The sequence below is a fragment of the Artemia sp. Qi Xiang Cuo genome, chromosome 2 (genome assembly GCF_049724085.1).
Source record: "Artemia sp. Qi Xiang Cuo chromosome 2, ASM4972408v1, whole genome shotgun sequence".
NCBI classification, from domain to species: Eukaryota; Metazoa; Arthropoda; class Branchiopoda; order Anostraca; family Artemiidae; genus Artemia; species Artemia sp. Qi Xiang Cuo.
Window position 1 is genome coordinate 93,030,688 of NC_142795.1, and position 18,590 is coordinate 93,049,277.

Genomic DNA, 18,590 nt, shown 5'->3' on the forward strand with positions numbered 1-18,590 from the left:
AGAGGGGGGTTAGTTGCCTTCCAATTCCTTTCGACTTATAAAAAGGGCACTAGCCATTTCAACTTCCAATCGAATGAGCCCTTTTTGAAGTTTCTACGACAACACTTTCTATAAAAAACTTATATGCCCCCAGGGCATAGCTTACAACCCTTGCCCTGAGGGCTGTGGGGGGGGGGTTTCATCCTTAGAGACCTAATTCCAATACTTTCGACTACGTTGAGCAAAATGGCTACCATATCTAAAAATATTGATTGGATGTGTTTGGGGAAAAGGTGGGCGTGAGGGGGGGGGGTAGTTATCCTTCAATCACTTTCGACTATTAAAAAGGGCACTAGCCATTTCAATTTCCAATCGAATGAGCCAGTTTTCATCTTTCTACAACAAAGCTTTCAAATAAAAACCTTAGATGCCCCCAGGGCATAACTTATAACCCTTGCCCTTAAGACTGTGGGGGGGTGTCCTGCTCAAAGATATAACTTCCAGAACTTTCAACTGGTTGAACAAAATGGCTATCTCAAAATTTATAATGGATGTGTTTGGGGAAATAGTTGGCGTGGAAGGGGTGTTAGTTGTCTTCCAATCACTTTCGACCATTAAAAAGGGCACTAGCCATTTCCATTTCCAATCGAATGAGCCCTTTTTGAAGTTTCTAAGACAATGATTTCTATAAAAAACCTTATATACCCCTAGGGCATAACTTACAGCCCTTGTCCCGACGGCTGTGGGGGGGGGGGATTGTCATGCACTAAGACCTAGTTTCCAGAACTTTTAACTACATTGAACAAAATGACTATCTCAAAATTTTGATTGGATGTGTTTGGGGAAAAGGTGGGCATGAGAGGGGGGTTAGTTGCCCTCCAATCACTTTCGACTATTAAAGAGGGCACTAGCCCTTTGAATTTCCAATCAAATGAGGCTTCTTTGAAGTTTCTACAACAATGCTTTCTATAAAAACTTTATACGCCCCCAGGGCATAACTCACAAACCTTGCCCTGAGGGCTCTGGGAGGAGTTTCCTCCTCAAAAACATAATTTCCATTTGGAAATCAACTAGGTTGAACAAAATGGCAATCTCAAAATTTTATGGGGGAATAGTGGGCGTGGAAAAGGGAACATGGGGAAATGGGGAATATGGGGAAATAGTGGGCGTGGAAAGGGTGTTAGTCGCCTTCCAATCACTTTCGACTATTAAAAAGGGCACTGGCCATTCCAATTTCCAATCGAATGAGCCCTTTTCGAAGTTTATACGACAACTCCTTCGATATGAAGTGCCCTGGTCTAGAAAAACAAAATAATACATTGTGCCAACATCGTTCTTTACTTAGGCAGCGGTATTGCGCTTCCTATGAAAATGAGATACAAATGTCGAAAAGACAATCTGTACCGGTCGGTAACAACGGGCTTACAAGGCTCCAGTTTGTTCTGATGCCTTGTATAATATCCTGTTCGGGGAGCAAGCCTCGATACTTGCTCCACTCTAAAGGCTTCTGTTCAAAGGCCATTGTAAGCTGGTGTCGACTGGCATCAAGTCCATCTAGGCCTAGGATTTTAAGGCTATCATCGTAATTCGTGAATTTCGTACCTAATATCACATGGGTAGTTTGTTTCTGTACATTCTCAAGGCCATTTCTTTGCTCTTTACTTAGCCCCGGATGCCACACAGGGCAAGCATACTCTAAAATACTCAGAATGTACTGTTTATAAAATCTCAACAGTGAAAAACGACTAAAGCCGAATCGCTGAATTGTAACTAGACTATACAACGCTATATTCACCTTGTTAGTACTATTATTTACATGATCCATCCACGACATTTTTTAGTTAAAAGTCACACCTAAAATTTTCATATTATTTACAATTGGCATATTTATATCACTGTGACTAGGAACTTCTTTTTTCAAAAACGAGACTCTCATAAGTGCTGACTTTTTCCTATTAATTGAAAGCCATTTTTCTTCTCAGTCAGCCTCCAAACGGCGAATTATGCTATCCGTAATAATCATGGATCCTAGCTTCAGAAGCAACAGCAATGACAAATCATCAGCAAACTTTGCTCTGTTTTCATGCCAAGTCGCAATTTTGTTACACAGTATTAAAAACAAAACAGGTCCCGTTTTTTGTAACTTTGTGTATTCCATAGAAAAGCTCAAGAAAATTCGATTGTACCCCATCAGCACTAAGACACTGTTGCCGTCCATGTCAAAAAACTATAAACTATCCAAAATAAAAAAGCTCTAAAATCTGTCATTGATTCAAGAACATTCGGATGGCTTCTGATGATCTGATATCCACTGAATATAAAAAAAAGTGAGGCAAATGTGGGGGGTTGTGAATCAATGAGCTTCTGCAAACACTAGAAGAGGATAAACTACTTTATGCTCTTTGAAGAATGATAACTCCCACTCCAAAAATTTAGACATAGCACCACCTCCCACAACCTAAAAAAAAGATGACACGCATATCTCCGAAAAGGAAGCGTTTTCATGCTTACAAACTAATCAACATACTAAGGAATCCCAGTAGCCTAGTAGCCTGAAGAATGACACTCCAAAAATCTGGACATTTGGCACCACCTCCCATTTTGACACCACCTCCATCACCTAAAAAAAGATGATACGCAGCACTCGAAAAGGAAGCGTTTTGCTCTTTGAAGACTGATTGCTTAACATAGTACAAGTGACATGGGTCGTTGTGAACCGTTAACAAGTTCATATTAGCCTACAAAGCAGTATGTAACTGGACGATTTCCAAAAAACCAAAGATATCAGCTGAGTAATTCCGCCAGCAGACACAGAGACGACAGACGAATATCAACATTGGTACTTCTACCCAGTAGTATGGTAAGAGAGGAAAGATTTGAGGCTTCAGACCTCTCCCAATCATTACAATTGATTATATGTCCTTTTTCTCATACGATGGCTATGCAAAGACCTGTCATCAGTTGCCCTTCCCTCTCCCCTCCAAAAAAGATGATTTGAATAGCTTCAAAACAGAATATCGCCATCACCCATGCTTACAGCCTGTTTGCCCTACTAAGGTGTTTCAATGGCCCAAACTGCACTTGCAATGCACTCAAATGTCAATCAAGATATTTAAAATTTTAACGAATCACGCAAAAGTGAAAAGGGTACTTGCTAGCCTTTTACCAATACCATATTGGCCTGCAAGAAGAAGTGCAACTGAATAATCGGGAAAGACCGACACTTCAAAATACACTGGGAAGGGGCTTCAAGATACACTGGGAACTATGACGCTTCAACTCAGTTGTGCAGCCAAAAGAGACAGATCAGAGGACTTGGACCCAACCAAATATCGCATAAATGAAATTACATGTCTTTTGTTTCTTATTATGGCAATACAAAGATTTTCCTTTAGCTAATCACACTCCCCCATGTAAAAATGAGTTACATGCAAATATGAACTCCTTACTATATATATGTTTATGGCATGCTTATTTGAAGATTTTGAAAATGTTTGCTACGTATCTGTCTATGAACCTGAACTCTTGAGATCATAGTCATCAGACAGCATAATTAATTTTGGAGCTTTACGTGTCTTCTTAGCTAAACTTAATCTAAGATGAGTATCTTAGCTCCAGCAATATCTTCAAATTGTTATTCCTTTTAAGAAACCACAGATACTACAATTGTAGGAAGGTTTGAACACAAAGAGGGACTTCTCTCTGAGAATGTTCCAGAGAGCTCATCCCCACAGAAAAACTGAAAAATAGCGACTTTCACAGATACAACGACATTTTTTTTTTTTTACTTAACCCCCTCGTCCCTATAAAAACGAGCTGCATGCATTCAGAATGAACTCTTGACTACGCCCAAGCTTGTGGCCTACTTACTTGGATTTGAGAAAAAAAAGTATACGTATCTGTCTGTCCACCTGAACCTTTGCGAACATAATTATCACATTACAAGTATTTTGGAGCGTTAAGTGCCATCTAAGCTAAAATTAATCAAAGATTAATTAATTAAATAAGATTATTAATTAATAAGATTAATTAATCTTTATAATTATGGCGCCTTATAAGAACCAAACGACTTACAATTGTAGGCACACCTGTACAAAAGAAAGGGGTGACTAACCCCTGAGAATGGTCCAAAGGACCCGTTCTCATGGGAAACTGAATGGGTACATAGCCGTTCCTTAGTTAAACACATTTAAAAAAAAGTTACACGCCTCAAATATAAGATACTGATTAAATCCAGGCTTATGGCGTACTTATTTAGGGACTTTGAAAATGTTTGCTGCGTATCTGTCTATGAACCTGAACTATTACGATCACAGTCATCAGACATAATTACTTTTGAAGCATCACGTGTCTTCTTAGCTAAATTTAATCTAAGATGAGTATCTTAGCTCCAGCAACATCTTCAAATTATGGTTCTTTTTAAGAAACCAGACATGCTACAGTTGCAGACAGACCTGAAGACAAAGGGGGACTTCCCCCTGAGAATGGTCCAAAGAACCCATCCACACAGAAAAACTGAAAAATATGTCGCTAAATATTGACCGACAAAACGATTTTTTTTTTTTTTACTTAACCCCCTCAGTCCTTTATAAATAATATGCATACATCCAAAATGAAATCTTGACTACGTCCATGGTTGTGGCCTGCGTACTTAGATTTTTGTGAAAAAAATTTGCTAAATATCTTTCTATCACCTCAACTCTTAGCTAAAATTAAATAAAAAAAAAACAAGTTTTTTCAACTGAAAGTAAGGAACAACATTAAAACTTGAAAAGAACAGAAATTATTGCGTGTATGAGAGGGTTCGTCCCCTCGTCAATACCTCGCTCTTTACGCTAAAATTCGATGTTTGTTCCAATTCTTTAAAAATGACCGCTGAATCACAAAGGCCGTTTGATTAGAATAAATGACGCTTTTGAAAGTACTAAAAAAAAAACTTTAGCGTAAAGAGCGAGGTATACACTAGGGGGCGAACCCCCTCATATACGTAATAATTTCTGTTCATTTTAAGGTTTAATGTTGCTCATTACTTTCAGTTGAAAAAATGTTTTTTTATTTAATTTCTGATCGTTTTTAAATTCTGCTGGGAAATCCGGCGCCCCTTTCAAAGAAAATTATCTTCCCCCATAAAAATTCCTCCATGGAAAGATCCTTCCACGTAGCTCCCTCCCCTCGACCACCCTTTCAGAAAAAATCTCCCCTGAAGACGTCTGTATACTTCTCAATAACAAATACTATATGTAAACAATGGGCAAAGCTCAGAATTTTCAGCCCTTGCCTCGGGACTGTGGGGGGATTAAGTCATCCTTGAAGACATGGTTATTAGATTTTTCGACTATGCTGAACAAAACGGCTATCTCAAACTATTGATACGGTGAATTTGTGAAAAAAGAGCACGGGAGGGGGCCTATTTGTCCACCCATTTTTGGGGCCACTTATTTCCGTTCAAATGAGCCCTCTCGCGATATTCTAGGACCACTTGGTCAATAAGATCACCCCTGAAAAAAAGAAAAAAAAAGAAAAACAAACATGCATCCGTGATCTTTCTTCTGGCAAAAAATACAAAATTCCACATTTTTCCAGATAGGAGCTTTGAAACCTCTACAGTAGGGTTTTCTGATATGCTGAATCTGACTGTGTGATTTTCATTAAGATTCTCTGACTTTTAGGGGATGTTTCCCCCTTATTCAGAGAATGAGGCAAATTTGCTCAGGCTCGCAACTTTTGATGGGTAAGACTAAACTTGATGAAACTTATATATTTGAAATCAGCATTTCGTTTTTTAGAGTTTCGGTTACTATTGAGTCGGGTCGCTCTTTACTTACAGTCCTTTACCACGAACTGTTTGGTAATCTAAGATGAGTGTCTAAGCTCCAGTAGGATGTTTTTGATTATGACGAAGGGTGCAAAACCGTTTCTTTAGTTAACCACATTAAGATAAGTTGTAAGTATCAAACCTTACCCTAGGGGCTGTGAGAGTGGTTGTCATCCTCTAAGACCTAATTTTCAGAACTTTCACCTATATTAAACAAAAAGTCTATCTCAAAATTTTTATTGGATGTTTCTGGGAAAATGGTGGGCGTGAGAGGGGCTTTAGTCTTTCTCCAATCTTCTTTCAACTATTAAAAAAGGCACTGGCCCTTTCAATTTCCAGTCAAATGAGCCCTTTTGAAATTTCTACGACAACGCTTTTAATAAAAACCTTATATGCCCCCAGGGGATAGTTTAGAACCCTCGCCCTGAGGGCTGGAGGGGTTGTCATCCTCAAAGACTCAATTTCCAGAACTTTCTGCTACGTTGAACAAAAGGCCTATATGAAAAACTTCAATTGATGTGTATGGGGTGACAGTGGACGGAAGAGGGGGGTTAGTTACACTCCAATCACTTTCAACTACTAATGAGGGCATTGGCCCTCTGAATATTATAATGGAAGAGCCTCCTGAGAAGTTTTTACAACAACTCTATAATTAAAAACCTTATATGGCCCCAGGGCATAGCTTACAACCTTTGCCCTGGGGACTCTGGGGGTTCTGTCATCCTTAAATAAATAATTTACAGAACTTTCAACTACGTTGAACAAAATGCCTATCTCTAAACTTTGATTGAAAGTGTTTGGGGAAATGGTGGGCGTGACAGGGGGGGGGGGGTAATTATTCTCCACTCACTTTCGACTATTAAAAAGGGCAATTTAAATTTCCAATCCAATGAACCCCTTTTCAAATTTCTACTTCAACTTTCTATATAAACCTGATATGCGCCCAGGGCATAACTTACAACCCTTGCACTGAGGGCTCTGATGAGGTTATCATCCTAAAACACCTAATTTTCAGAACTTCAGACTACGTTGAACAAAATGGATATCACAAAATTTTGATTAGATGTGTTTGGGGATATGGTGGGCGTGAGAAGGGGGTTAGTTGCCCTTCAATCTCTTTCGACTTTTAAAAAGGCGCCAGCCCTTTCAAATTTCAATTGAATGAGCCATTTTTGATGCTTTTACAACATCGGTTTCTATAAAAACCTTACATGCTCCCAGGGCATAACTTACAACCCTTGCCCTGAAGGTTGTGGAGGGGGGATGGGTTGTCATCCTTAAAGACCTAATTTCCAGAACTTTCAACTACGTTGAATAAAATGGCTATCTAAAAATTTTGATTGGATGTAATTGGGGAAAAGGTGGGTGTGAGAGGGGGGTTAGTTCCCTCAAGTAACTTTCGACTATTAAAAAGGGCACTATCCCTTTGAATTTTCAATCGAATGAGCCCTTTTTCAAGTTTCTACGACGAAGATTTCAATAAAAACCTTATTTGCCCCCTGGGCATAACTTATAATCCTTGCCCTGAAGACTGTGGGGGGAGTGTCCTGCTCAAAGGTATAATTTCCTGAACTTTAAACTGCGTGGAACAAAATGGCTATCTAAAAATTTTGATTGGATATGTTTGTGGAAATGTTGGGCGTGGAAGGGGTGTTAGTTGCCCGACTATCACTCTGAACTATCGAAAAGGGTACTAGCCCTTTCAGTTTCAATCTCAATGAGCCCTTTTGTAAGTTTTTAAATCAAAGCATTCTTTAAAAACCGTTTATGCCCCCAAGACATAACTTAGAACCCTTGCCCCGATGGTTGTGGGGTTGTCATCCTCAAAGACCTAATTTCCAGAACTTTAAACTACTTTGAGTAAAATGGCAATCTCAAAATTTTGATTGTATGTGTTTTGGGGAAAAGGTGGGCGTGAGGGGTGGGTTAGTTGCCCTCAAATCACTTTTGACTATTAAAAAGGACATTAGCCCTTTGAACTTCTAATCGAACCACCCTTTTTTGAAGTTTCTACGACAAAGCTTTCTATAAAAAACCTAATATGCCCCCAGGGCAGAACTTACAACCCTTGCCCTGAAGGCTATGGGGGAGGTCCTCCTCAAAAAAATAATTTATATCTATAAATCAACTATGCTCAACAAAATGATTATCTCAAAATTTTGATTGGATGCGTTTGGGGCAATGATGGGGGAGGGGGGCTAGTTGCCCTCTAATCACTTTCGACTATTAAAAAGTGCACTAGCCCTTTGTATGTCCAATCGAATGAGCCTTTTTTGATGTTTTTACGGCAACGCCGTCTATAAAAACCTTATATGCCCCCAGGGCATAACTTATAACCCTTGAATGAGTCCTTTTAAAGGTTTCTACGACAACTTCTTCGATACGAAGTGCCCTGCTCCTCAAAAACATAATTTCTATCGGGAAATCCACAACACTGAACGAAATGGCTATCTAAAAATTTTGATTGGATGTGTTTGGGGAAAAACTGGGCGAAAGAGGGGGCTAGTTGCCCTCAAATAACTTTCGACTATAAAAAGTCGAGCACTAGACCTTTGAACTTCCAATCGAATGAGCCCTTTTTCAAGTTTCTACGACACCTTGATTTCAAGATTTCAATAAAAACGTATATGTCCCCAACGCATAACTTATAACCCTTGCCCTGAAGACTTGCCCAGTGAGGGGAGTGTCCTGCTCAAAAGTATAATTTCCTGAATTTTAACTGCGTGGAAAAAAATGGCTATCTCAAAATTTCGATTGGCTGTGTTTGGGGAAATGGTGGGCGTGGAAGGGGTTTTAGTTGCCTTCCAATTACTTTCGACTATTAAAAAGGGCACTAGCCATTTCAATGTCTAATCGAATGAGCCTTTTTTGAAGTTTCTACGACAACGCGTTCTATAAAAACTTTATAAGCCCCCAGGGCATCACTTACACCCCTTGTCCTGAGGGCTGTGATGGGGTTGTCATCCTCAAAGACCTAATTTACAGAACTTAAAACTACGTTGAGTAAAATGGCAATCTCAAAATTTTGATTGTATGTGTTTTGGGGAAAAGGTGGGCGTGAGAGGGGGGTTAGTTGCCATCCAATCTCTTTAGACTATTAAAAAAGGCACTGGCCTTTTGAATTTCTAATCGAATTAGCGTTTTTTGAAGTTTCTACGACAACACGTTCTATAAAAAAGCTTTTTTGTCCCCAGGGTATGACTTGCAACTCTTGCCTTGAGGGCTATGGGGGAGGTCATCCTCAAAAAAATAATTTATATCTATAAATCAACTACGGTGAACAAAATGATTATCTCAAAATTTTGACTGGATGCGTTTGGGGCAATGATGGGGTGGGGGGGCTAGTTGCCCTCCAATCACTTTCGACTATTAAAAAGGGCACTAGCCCTTTGAATTTCCAATCGAATGAGCCTTTTTTGAAGTTTTTACGACAACGCCTTCTATAAAAACCTTATATGCCCCCAGGGCATAACTTACAACCCTTGAATGAGTCCTTTTAAAGGTTTCTACGACAACTTCTTCGATACGAAGTGCCCTGTTCCTCAAAAACATAATTTCTATCGGGAAATCCACAACACTGAACGAAATGGCTATCTAAAAATTTTGATTGGATGTGTTTGGGGAAAAACTGGGCGAAAGAGGGGCTAGTTGCCCTCAAATAACTTTCGACTATAAAAAGTCGAGCACTAGACCTTTGAACCTCCAATCGAATGAGCCCTTTTTCAAGTTTCTACGACACCTTGATTTCAAGATTTCAATAAAAACGTATATGTCCCCAACGCATAACTTATAACCCTTGCCCTGAAGACTGTGGGGGGAGTGTCCTGCTCAAAGGTATAATTTCCTGAATTTTAAACTGCGTGGAACAAAATGGCTATCTCAAAATTTTGATTGGATGTGTTTGGGGAAATGGTGGGCGTGGAAGGGATGCTAGTTGCCTTCCAACTACTTTCGACTATTAAAAAGGGCACTAGCCATTTCAATTTCTAATCGAATGAACCCTTTTTGAAGTTTCTACGACAACGCGTTCTATAAAAACTTTATAAGCCCCCAGGGCATCACTTACACCCCTTGTCCTGAGGGCTGTGATGGGGTTGTCATCCTCAAAGACCCAATTTACAGAACTTAAAAATACGTTGAGTAAAATGGCAATCTCAAAATTTTGATTGGATGTGTTTGGGGTAAAAGGTGGGCGTTAGAGGGGGATTAGTTACCCTCCGAATACTTTCAACTTTCAAAAGGGGAAATAATCCTTAAAATTTTCAATCGACAGAACCCTTATTGAAGTGTCTATCACATTACTATTTATAAACATATTGTTTACCCTTTGACCATAAGTTAAAACCCTTGCCCTGAAGGCTATGGGGGAGGTCCTCCTCAAAAAAATAATTTATATCTATAAATCAACTACGGTGAACAAAATTATTATCTCAAAATTTTGACTGGATGCGTTTGGGGCAATGATGGGGTGGGGGGGCTAGTTGCCCTCCAATCACTTTCGACTATTAAAAAGGGCACTAGCCCTTTGAATTTCCAATCGAATGAGCCAATAAAAGAGCCTATATAAAAACCTTATATGCCCCCAGGACATAACTTACAACCGCGCATAAGGGCATAACAGGGCATAAGTTTCTACGACAACTTCTTCGATACGAAGTGCCCTGCTCTAAAGGAAAAAAACAATAAATGATATATTGTGCCAACATCGTTCTTATATGCCCTCTGGGCATAACTTAAAACCCTTGCCCCGAGGGTTGTGGGTGAGTATCTTCCTAAAAAACATATTTTCTATCTGGAAATCAACTACGCTGAACAAAATGGCTGTCTCAAAATTTTGATTGGATGTGTTTAGGGGAATTATGGGCGTGGGGGGGCTAGTAGCCCTCAATCACTTTCGACTATTAAAAAGGGCACTAGCTCTTTGAATTTCCAACCCAATGAGCTTTTTTGAAGTTTCTACGACCTCGCCTTCCATAAAAACCTTATATACCCCCAGGGCATAACTTAAAACCGTTGCCCCGAGGGTTGTGGGGGATTGTTCTTCTCAAATACATATTTTCTATCTGGAAATCAGCTACGCTGAACAAAATGGATATCTCAAAATTTTGATTGGATGTGTTTGGGGGAATGATGAGCGGGGCGGGGGGGCTAGTTTCCCTCCAATCACTTTCGACTATTAAAAAGGGCACAAGCCACTCCAATTTCCAATTGAATGAGCCCTTTTCGAAATTTCTACGACAACTTCTTCGAAGTGGATGTGTTTCACTTCTACGAAGTACCCTGCTTTAAAGGATAAAAATAATAAATAATACATTGTGCCAACATCGTTCTTATATGTCCCCAGGGCATAACTTAAAACCCTTTCCCTGAGGGTTTTGGGGGAGTGTCCTTCTCAAAAACATATTTCCTACCTGGAAATCAACTACGCTGAACAAAATGGCTATCTCAAAATTTTGATTGGATGTGTTTGGGGGAACGATGGGTGTGGGAGGGGGGGGGGAGGGCTAGTTGCCCTCCAATCACTTTTGACTATTAAAAAGGGCACTAGCCAATCCAATTTGCAATCGAATGAGCCCTTTTCGTAGTTTCTACGACAACTCCTTCGATACGAAGTGCCCGGGTATGGAGGGAAAAAAATAAATAGTACACTGTGGCAACATAGTTCTTTACTTAGGCAGCACTATTGCGCTGCCTCTGATAAATCTTATCTTATCTTAATTAACTGTACATAACTTTATCTTAACCATAATTCCAAACTGATCTTCCAAACTTCGACTATTAAAAAGGGCACTAGCTCTTTGAATTTCCAATCGAATGGGCCTTTTATTTGAAGTTTCTACGACAACACCTTCCATAAAAACCTTATATACCCCCAGGGCATAGCTTAAAACCCTTGCCCCGAGGGTTGTGGGGGAGTGTTCTTCTCAAATACCTATTTTCTATCTGGAAATCAACTACGCTGAACAAAATGGATATCTCAAAATTTTTATTGGATGTGTTTGGGGGAAAGATGGGCGTGGGGGGGGGCTAGTTTCCCTCCAATCACCTTTCGACTTTTAAAAAGGGCACAAGCCACTCCAATTTCCAATTGAATGAGCCCTTTTTGAAGTTTCTACGACAACTTCTTCGAAGTGGATGTGTTTCACTTCTACGAAGTGCCCTGCTTTAAAGGAAAAAATAAATAAATGATACATTGCGCCAACATCGTTCTTATATGCCCTCAGGACATAACTTAAAACCCTTGCGCCGAGGGTTTTGGGGGAGTGTCCTCCTCAAAAACATATTTTCTATCTGGAAATCAACTACGCTGTACAAAATGGCAATCTCAAATTTTGATTGGATGTGTTTGGGGGAATGATGGGCGTGGGAGGGGGGAGGGCTAGTTGCCCTCCAATCACTTTTGACTATTAAAAAGGGCACTAGCCACTCCAATTTCCAATCGAATGAGCCCTTTCCGAAGTTTCTACGACAACTTCATCGATACGAAGTGCCCGGGTATGGAGGAAAAAAAAATAATACACTGTGGCAACATCGTTGTTTACTTAGGCAGCACTATTGCGCTGCCTCTGATAAATCTTATCTTATCTTAATTAACTGAACGTAACTTTATCTTAACCATAATTCCAAACTGAGTCATCGTCCATGAAACGTCCCCAAAACAAATGCTTAAGAAAATAAAAATCAAGTGCCCAATTTTCAACACGTTCGACGTAAGCATTTGCAAGTAGACCTGATAGAGGTGTCCCCGTATTGTCAGGAACAAATTGAAGCAATTGAAATCAAACGAAACTTAAATAACAATAGGTCCCTGGATAGAGACTTCGGTGAGTACACGCTTAACCCTATGTGCACAAAATTAATTATAGAAAATGATTTAGTACTGAATAACATAAGATTAGGAGCCAATCAAAATAAACCCATTTTCAAGAGGAATACAACAATAGCAGCCCAAATGGGCTGTTGCTAATATAGCCAAAATATCCGCTTAGGTTGTGTCTGCTGTCTTCACAAACTTCCTTTTATGTTATTTACTGTAAATTACACTATTGGGCACCAGAATCAACCTGAAGTCCGGCTATAATCAAATTGTTTTATTCAACTTCCTACATTTAGCCTCCTGTTTATGGTGGTACAAAATTTTATGTGATTTGCCGGCATTTATGCTGAAAATCATCCACAAAAAATAACGTAAATTACAGAATAAAAATAAGTAATACTTGTATCTTCATTAATTATTTTGTTTATTGTATAAAAATTAAACATGATAGCCTGTCAAAGGGTATTTACCCCTCCCAAAAATTTATATCAATTTTTTTCAATTTTCCAATATGCTTTTATAATATAATTTTTCAACTTTGTTGATTTTTGTTAAAACCAATTTTGTCAAAGTGAATATGTACACACTCTGCTATTTCTGTTTATGTTGGCAATTTTCCACCATACTTCTATTCCCATACAAAACTAGAAAACAGAATAATACTAATTAAGTCGCTTAACAGGCAACAATAATAATTAAACCTGTTAATTCAAACAGAATATAATTAATTCACTTATGTTGATGAATCATTTTACGTGAATATCTCATAGATTGAAATATAGAATTTTTATCTGCAAATAGATCTCTTTTATCTAAATCTAGAATATGGATCATTTTTATCTGCAAGGAGTTGTACAAAATATAACTCAAATTCTACGAATTTCGGGTTAATAAGTGTAGTTCACCAAGGGTTAATCACCAGCATTTTTATTGGGGGGAAAAGAGGGGTCAATATCCCGATAGTCAAGGGACATAAGGAATATAATAAAATATTTTCTCCACATTATTGGGGTGACAACTGCCCCCCCCCCTGCCTATAATTTTTCCTGTCAAAAGTAATCACGTAAGGTTTAAAAAAGTATACTCATAAAATCAGAGAAACCAAGTATAATTCTATCTTTCAGTTGGGTACAATTCAAACGCTCCTATGCCCATCCAAACTAATCACCCTTTTCAGCAGGGAATCCTGCAGTATGAAAACTGTTACAGTCATTGATAAGCTTAAGGGAAGTGGTAAAAAAAATTTAAGTAAATTATGTGTTTTAATAACAAGTTCTTCCTTATTATAATTATTTTAAAAGTACGAAAATTAACAGGAATGTCCGTCATGAATTAATCAAAAAGAACAGCTAATATTTTCATTCTTTTTAGGATTATCACTCAGAAAAGGCAGGATTCCCCACTATAGACACTGATGTTGGGGGTACATCTGACTGGGTCCTTATTGAAGCATCAGAAACTGATGGAACCACAACAGCAACTTTTACCAGAAAACTCATTACTGGTGACATAAATTTTGATCAACCTATAATGCCAGGAATAACTAAAGTTATTTGGGCATTTGGCTTCTCTGATTCATTTGAATACCATGGCACAGCAGCTGGCAGTGTTGATGTTGTATTTATTGAACAGTAATTGTATTCTTCTTCACCTTTCTGTTGATATTAGAGATTAAAGAATCATGAGTTCTAGCTTTTAGGCTTGAACATAAGTACACACCAAAAAAATATTTCAAAAAAGTATATCTATTTTTAGAAAGTACATACCTTAGGTTATTATATTTTGCAGCATAGTTGCCAAGTTTCTTCAAACACTTATCATACCTCTCAACTAATTTTAAAGTAGCCTCTTCATAAAAACTTGCCGGCTGCACCAATAAAGGCACCTCCATCATAAGATATTCAAACAATAAACATTGGAGCTTTTATTCAGTAGAATAATCAGAGAGCAGAGAACTGAAAATTTAGGTGTCTTCAAAAGAAAATGCAAATTAATTATGCATATTGTGGTCACAAAAATTACCTTTCTTTAGTTACCCCCCCCTCCCTTTTCCATACAAAAAAGTGGCTGATGCTTCCAAAGCAAAAATCCTAGCCTACTGCCAACTTATGTGGAAATTTTGAAAATGTTTGCTGCGTATGTCTATGAACCAAAATTCTTGAGATCACAGTAAACAGACAGCATACATGCTTTTGGAGGAGTAGGTGTCATCTTAGCTAGACTTGACCTGAGATAAGTACCTTCTCTCCACTTGGATTTTACAATCATGCGCTCCTATAACACATAAACTTCAAATTTTTGTAGGTAAAGTTACACACATGGCAGTGATGGGGACTTCCCAATAAATTGGTGCTTCAATATTAAACTTCAAGATTCAAAACTATTCTTTCCATCAGAATGCACCACTGCAAGAAATTAACACTTAACTCGTCGAGTAGAGTTTACCCAATGAGCTTCAGTAAAAACATTAGACCAGGGTTACCAAAACTTTTAAGGACAAAAGTGTCCAAATCAGCCAAAAATGGACACTTTTAGTGTCCCTCTAGAAAACTAGTCAACATACAGGGTTGCCACTATGAATTTTCAAAGCCTGTGAAGAAAGTGCCAAAAATCTGTGAAATTCGTCCTTCTTTGTTCCGCTATTCCGTATTCTGTTACCTGCATGAGTTCTGCAAGTATTTCCATCTTTGTCATTAACGCTACCAATAATACTAGTTCAATTTGAAGATATGGCACACAAAAATCGTCATTAGAATGTCAACAGAGCGAAATTTTATATCGATTATCAATGTCGCTACCTATTTTATTCGAAAAGTAAAGAACCAATCATAGAGATTCATTTTCACTTCGGCATTTTCATAAGTTATGCGAAAAATATGCGAGTCGTTGATCTTCAGTAGCTATTAAGGATCTTTGGGTGCGACAAGGTCCAAACGGCTGTAGCAACAAAATGTCTATTTTGACCTACATGGTTTTAAAGTTCAACAAAATACGTCAATCTCCTTACCCACTCAGTCAACTGGTTGGTCAAGGGGTTAAAATCATTTAAGACTTTCTTTATCTTGTCGTTTTATGAACATTTAGAAGTAGCAAGGGGAAAAAAGTGACGTTTTACAGAACTAAAAAAGTGAGAAGACAAGGCTGATTGAAATAAAATCGCTTGAGTTATACTCGATAGAAACTGGCGACAAGCGTTAGACAAAAAATCACAGCTGAAAGTATAGAATTTAAAACGGAAACATTCGCTAGCGGCTATAAATAAAATTGAGCCGCAACACAGATTTTCTGCGAAACCCCTTTCTTTCTATGACAGCAGTATAATAAGAACCTTGTGCTTACTTGTACTTGTTGCATGTTCAAGCCGTATCCAGACTCATCGTGGTGCCCAGCAGATGACGACATGTCTCCTTCCATAGGTTTCGCTCGAGCGTGGCAGGCTCCACCATTTCATGCCACTGGCGATCCCAGCGACGGCCGTATTTTCGGAATTTTCCGATTGGCTCCAGATCAGACCTAGCTATTACTAGCCATATCTTCTTCAAGCCTCCTGCGCTTTTCTTTCATGCTCGTAGCGGTAGAATTTTGAGACAAATTTTGCTCATATGGTCAAATGGTTTGCGCTACTTGTAATCAAACACTCTTAATCTCTGGTACTTAAAAATTTCAAAAACATATGAATAATCCCCGCGTCTTCTCCTTAATTCTTTATTCAAGATTTTATTTGAGAGACAGATTCCCAGGACATATCGCAGGCCTTTGAGGTTGAATATATTCAAGCTCAACGCTTCGGCAACTTCAAGTGACCATTTTTCATATCCATAGTGGAGGATAGAGGGAACCAAAGCTTCAACCACTCGGCACTTTGTGCGTGGCGATATTTCGATCTGCTTCCATGCTTCCGTAGTGGAAGGAAGACACACCAGTCTGACGATATGCGGCTCTGGATTCTTTCTGAAGATTTTCCGTCAAGGTTTACCATCAATCCGAGGTATTTGAACGACTGGACGTCCTCTATCTGATTACCATTTAGGGCAACAGGGGTTTCATCCATCCCATCTGTTCGCATGGATTTTGTTTTTGGTAGGCTTATTTGGAGACCAGTCGAAAGTTCCTTGACTGCCGTGTCATTTATCGTAGCCTGGGGTTCTGCATCAGATTCAGCAAGCATGTTCACATCGTCAGCAGAGTCAAGGTCTGTGATGGAGAAGGACGGGCATACTCCAACAGCTTTATACTTGTCCAGGACCCAAAGCATCTAATTGATGACGAAGTTGAACAAAGATGGTAAAAGGACACAGCCTTGTCGTACCCTTTCTTCAATCAGGAATGGATCTGAAAGATGACGATCGACTCTTACCCAGGCATTTGTTTCAGCACTGTATGTGTTGATAAGAGTGATTATCCTATCAAGTACACCGTCCTCTCTCATTGCTTCCCATATTGCATCACGATGGAGCGAATCAAACGCGGTAATGAAGTCTATGAAGATTTGAATTGTTTCCCGCTGGTGTTTAAACCGGTGTTCAAGGAGTTGTCACAGGCTAAAAATCTGGTCACAGCAACCCATGCCCGGCCTGAATCCTGCTTGGTTGTGTCCCGTTCGTCTGTTTTGAGTGTCTCTGAATCTATTTAAAGGTATGACTGCGAACAGCATGGCATTAATGGGGGTAGGGGATGTATCTCTGTAGATCTTGCAGTAGAGGAGGTATTCTTGTTATAATGGATTGGAAGGTATTGAGGCTATTCAGTTCTACAACATGTATTGCACGTCCCACCCTTTTATTCTAATAGTACGCAGTTTATGCATCAGTAGCTTAGGGAGAGCCTTCGGTGGCTTGGTAGTAATCTAACATAGACTTGCGCGGGTATGGTTTTTCAAAGTTTGGATTGCCTTTATTACTTCGACCCTGGAGGGTGGGTCCGTACATACAGTTGATAAGCCTGGTTGTGTGGGGGGGGGAGGGGTTCTGCGGTGCAGTAAGTGGTTGCTTTCGATTAATATTGTCTTCTGGTCTCGATAGCTATTGGAAGTGAGCACATCATCTTCCCATATGCTCCTCACTACACGTGAGTACTTCGTCATGTTTCACCTTAAGCGAGAGGATGGTTATTTGCTTCTTCTTCCCAGTGCATTCTCCAAGTATCTCATTGAGTTTTCGTGTATTGTACCGTTATGCAGCGCTTTTTATGTCACTGAGAACATTAGACCAGTAGGCTTTTTTGTCAGCTCTTCCCGATTTGTGACATTCTTGTCGTAGCACTTTGTATGTGGGGGATTTCTTCTTGGTAATTTCTTTTTTCTTGGGAGATTTTGAGTGTCCGCTCTGAGATCAATTTCTTGATATTATGCATGACGAACCCAAATATGTTCCACGCAGCTTCATTGATACGGTCCTTGAGTTTGCTCCATTTCTTCTCAATCTTTATCTTAGGGCAGTTGGGGCACTGATCAGTCGGGGTTGCCTCCTCGGTGTCATCTTGAAGGACAACGAATCGATTTGTGAGTTAAAGGACAAATGCTCCTCGGTACTTATTTACTTTCAGCTTCAACACGTCTATTTTCTGGTTCGATATAGTAGTATTCCTTGAGCTAAGTCTGTACTCTTCAGCAAGAAGGGGTCAGATCCATTTTTTTATTCCGTGTCAGCACCTCTGCGCACTCTCGAGCCCAACACCATGGATTTCCATCATCGGGATTCAAGGAGCTAATCTATTTGGGCCTTTACTCTTCCATCACGAAATTTCCGAGGATACGTATGACACAACTTGTGCCTAAAACAGGTGTTAGACTCTGCAAGATTGGTCATCATTATGAACAGCAGAAGCCTGTTTTTATTTGCACACCGGTCTTTGAGGCCGCGCTTGCAGATTGCCTGGTCCAAGCTTTTCAGATTTCTGTCGATTATGGCGTTGGAGCCGCTTTTAATTAGGAGGATATCTTTCCCGGGAACATTATCAATAACTGAGTGCAGGTCATTG

General features: G+C 39.3%; 1 protein-coding gene, 1 long non-coding RNA gene and 1 other non-coding gene across 3 annotated transcripts in view; 1 reads left to right on the plus strand and 2 right to left on the minus strand.

The window, feature by feature from the left end:
- LOC148955819 (DBH-like monooxygenase protein 1 homolog) overlaps nucleotides 1-14,302 on the plus strand; it is a 96,147-nt gene extending 81,845 nt beyond the window's left edge. The window contains exon 4 of the mRNA XM_089108364.1: nucleotides 13,983-14,302. Coding sequence (XP_088964490.1) covers nucleotides 13,983-14,246 — 264 coding nt within the window. The 3' untranslated portion in view covers nucleotides 14,247-14,302. The remainder of the gene's footprint in view (nucleotides 1-13,982) is intronic.
- Nucleotides 1-18,590, minus strand: part of LOC148955821 (uncharacterized) — a 60,504-nt gene that overhangs the window by 14,054 nt on the left and 27,860 nt on the right. The gene's annotated exons all lie outside the window — the stretch shown is intronic.
- Nucleotides 3,468-3,596, minus strand: LOC148955822 (small Cajal body-specific RNA 8). The gene has a single exon (XR_016143755.1).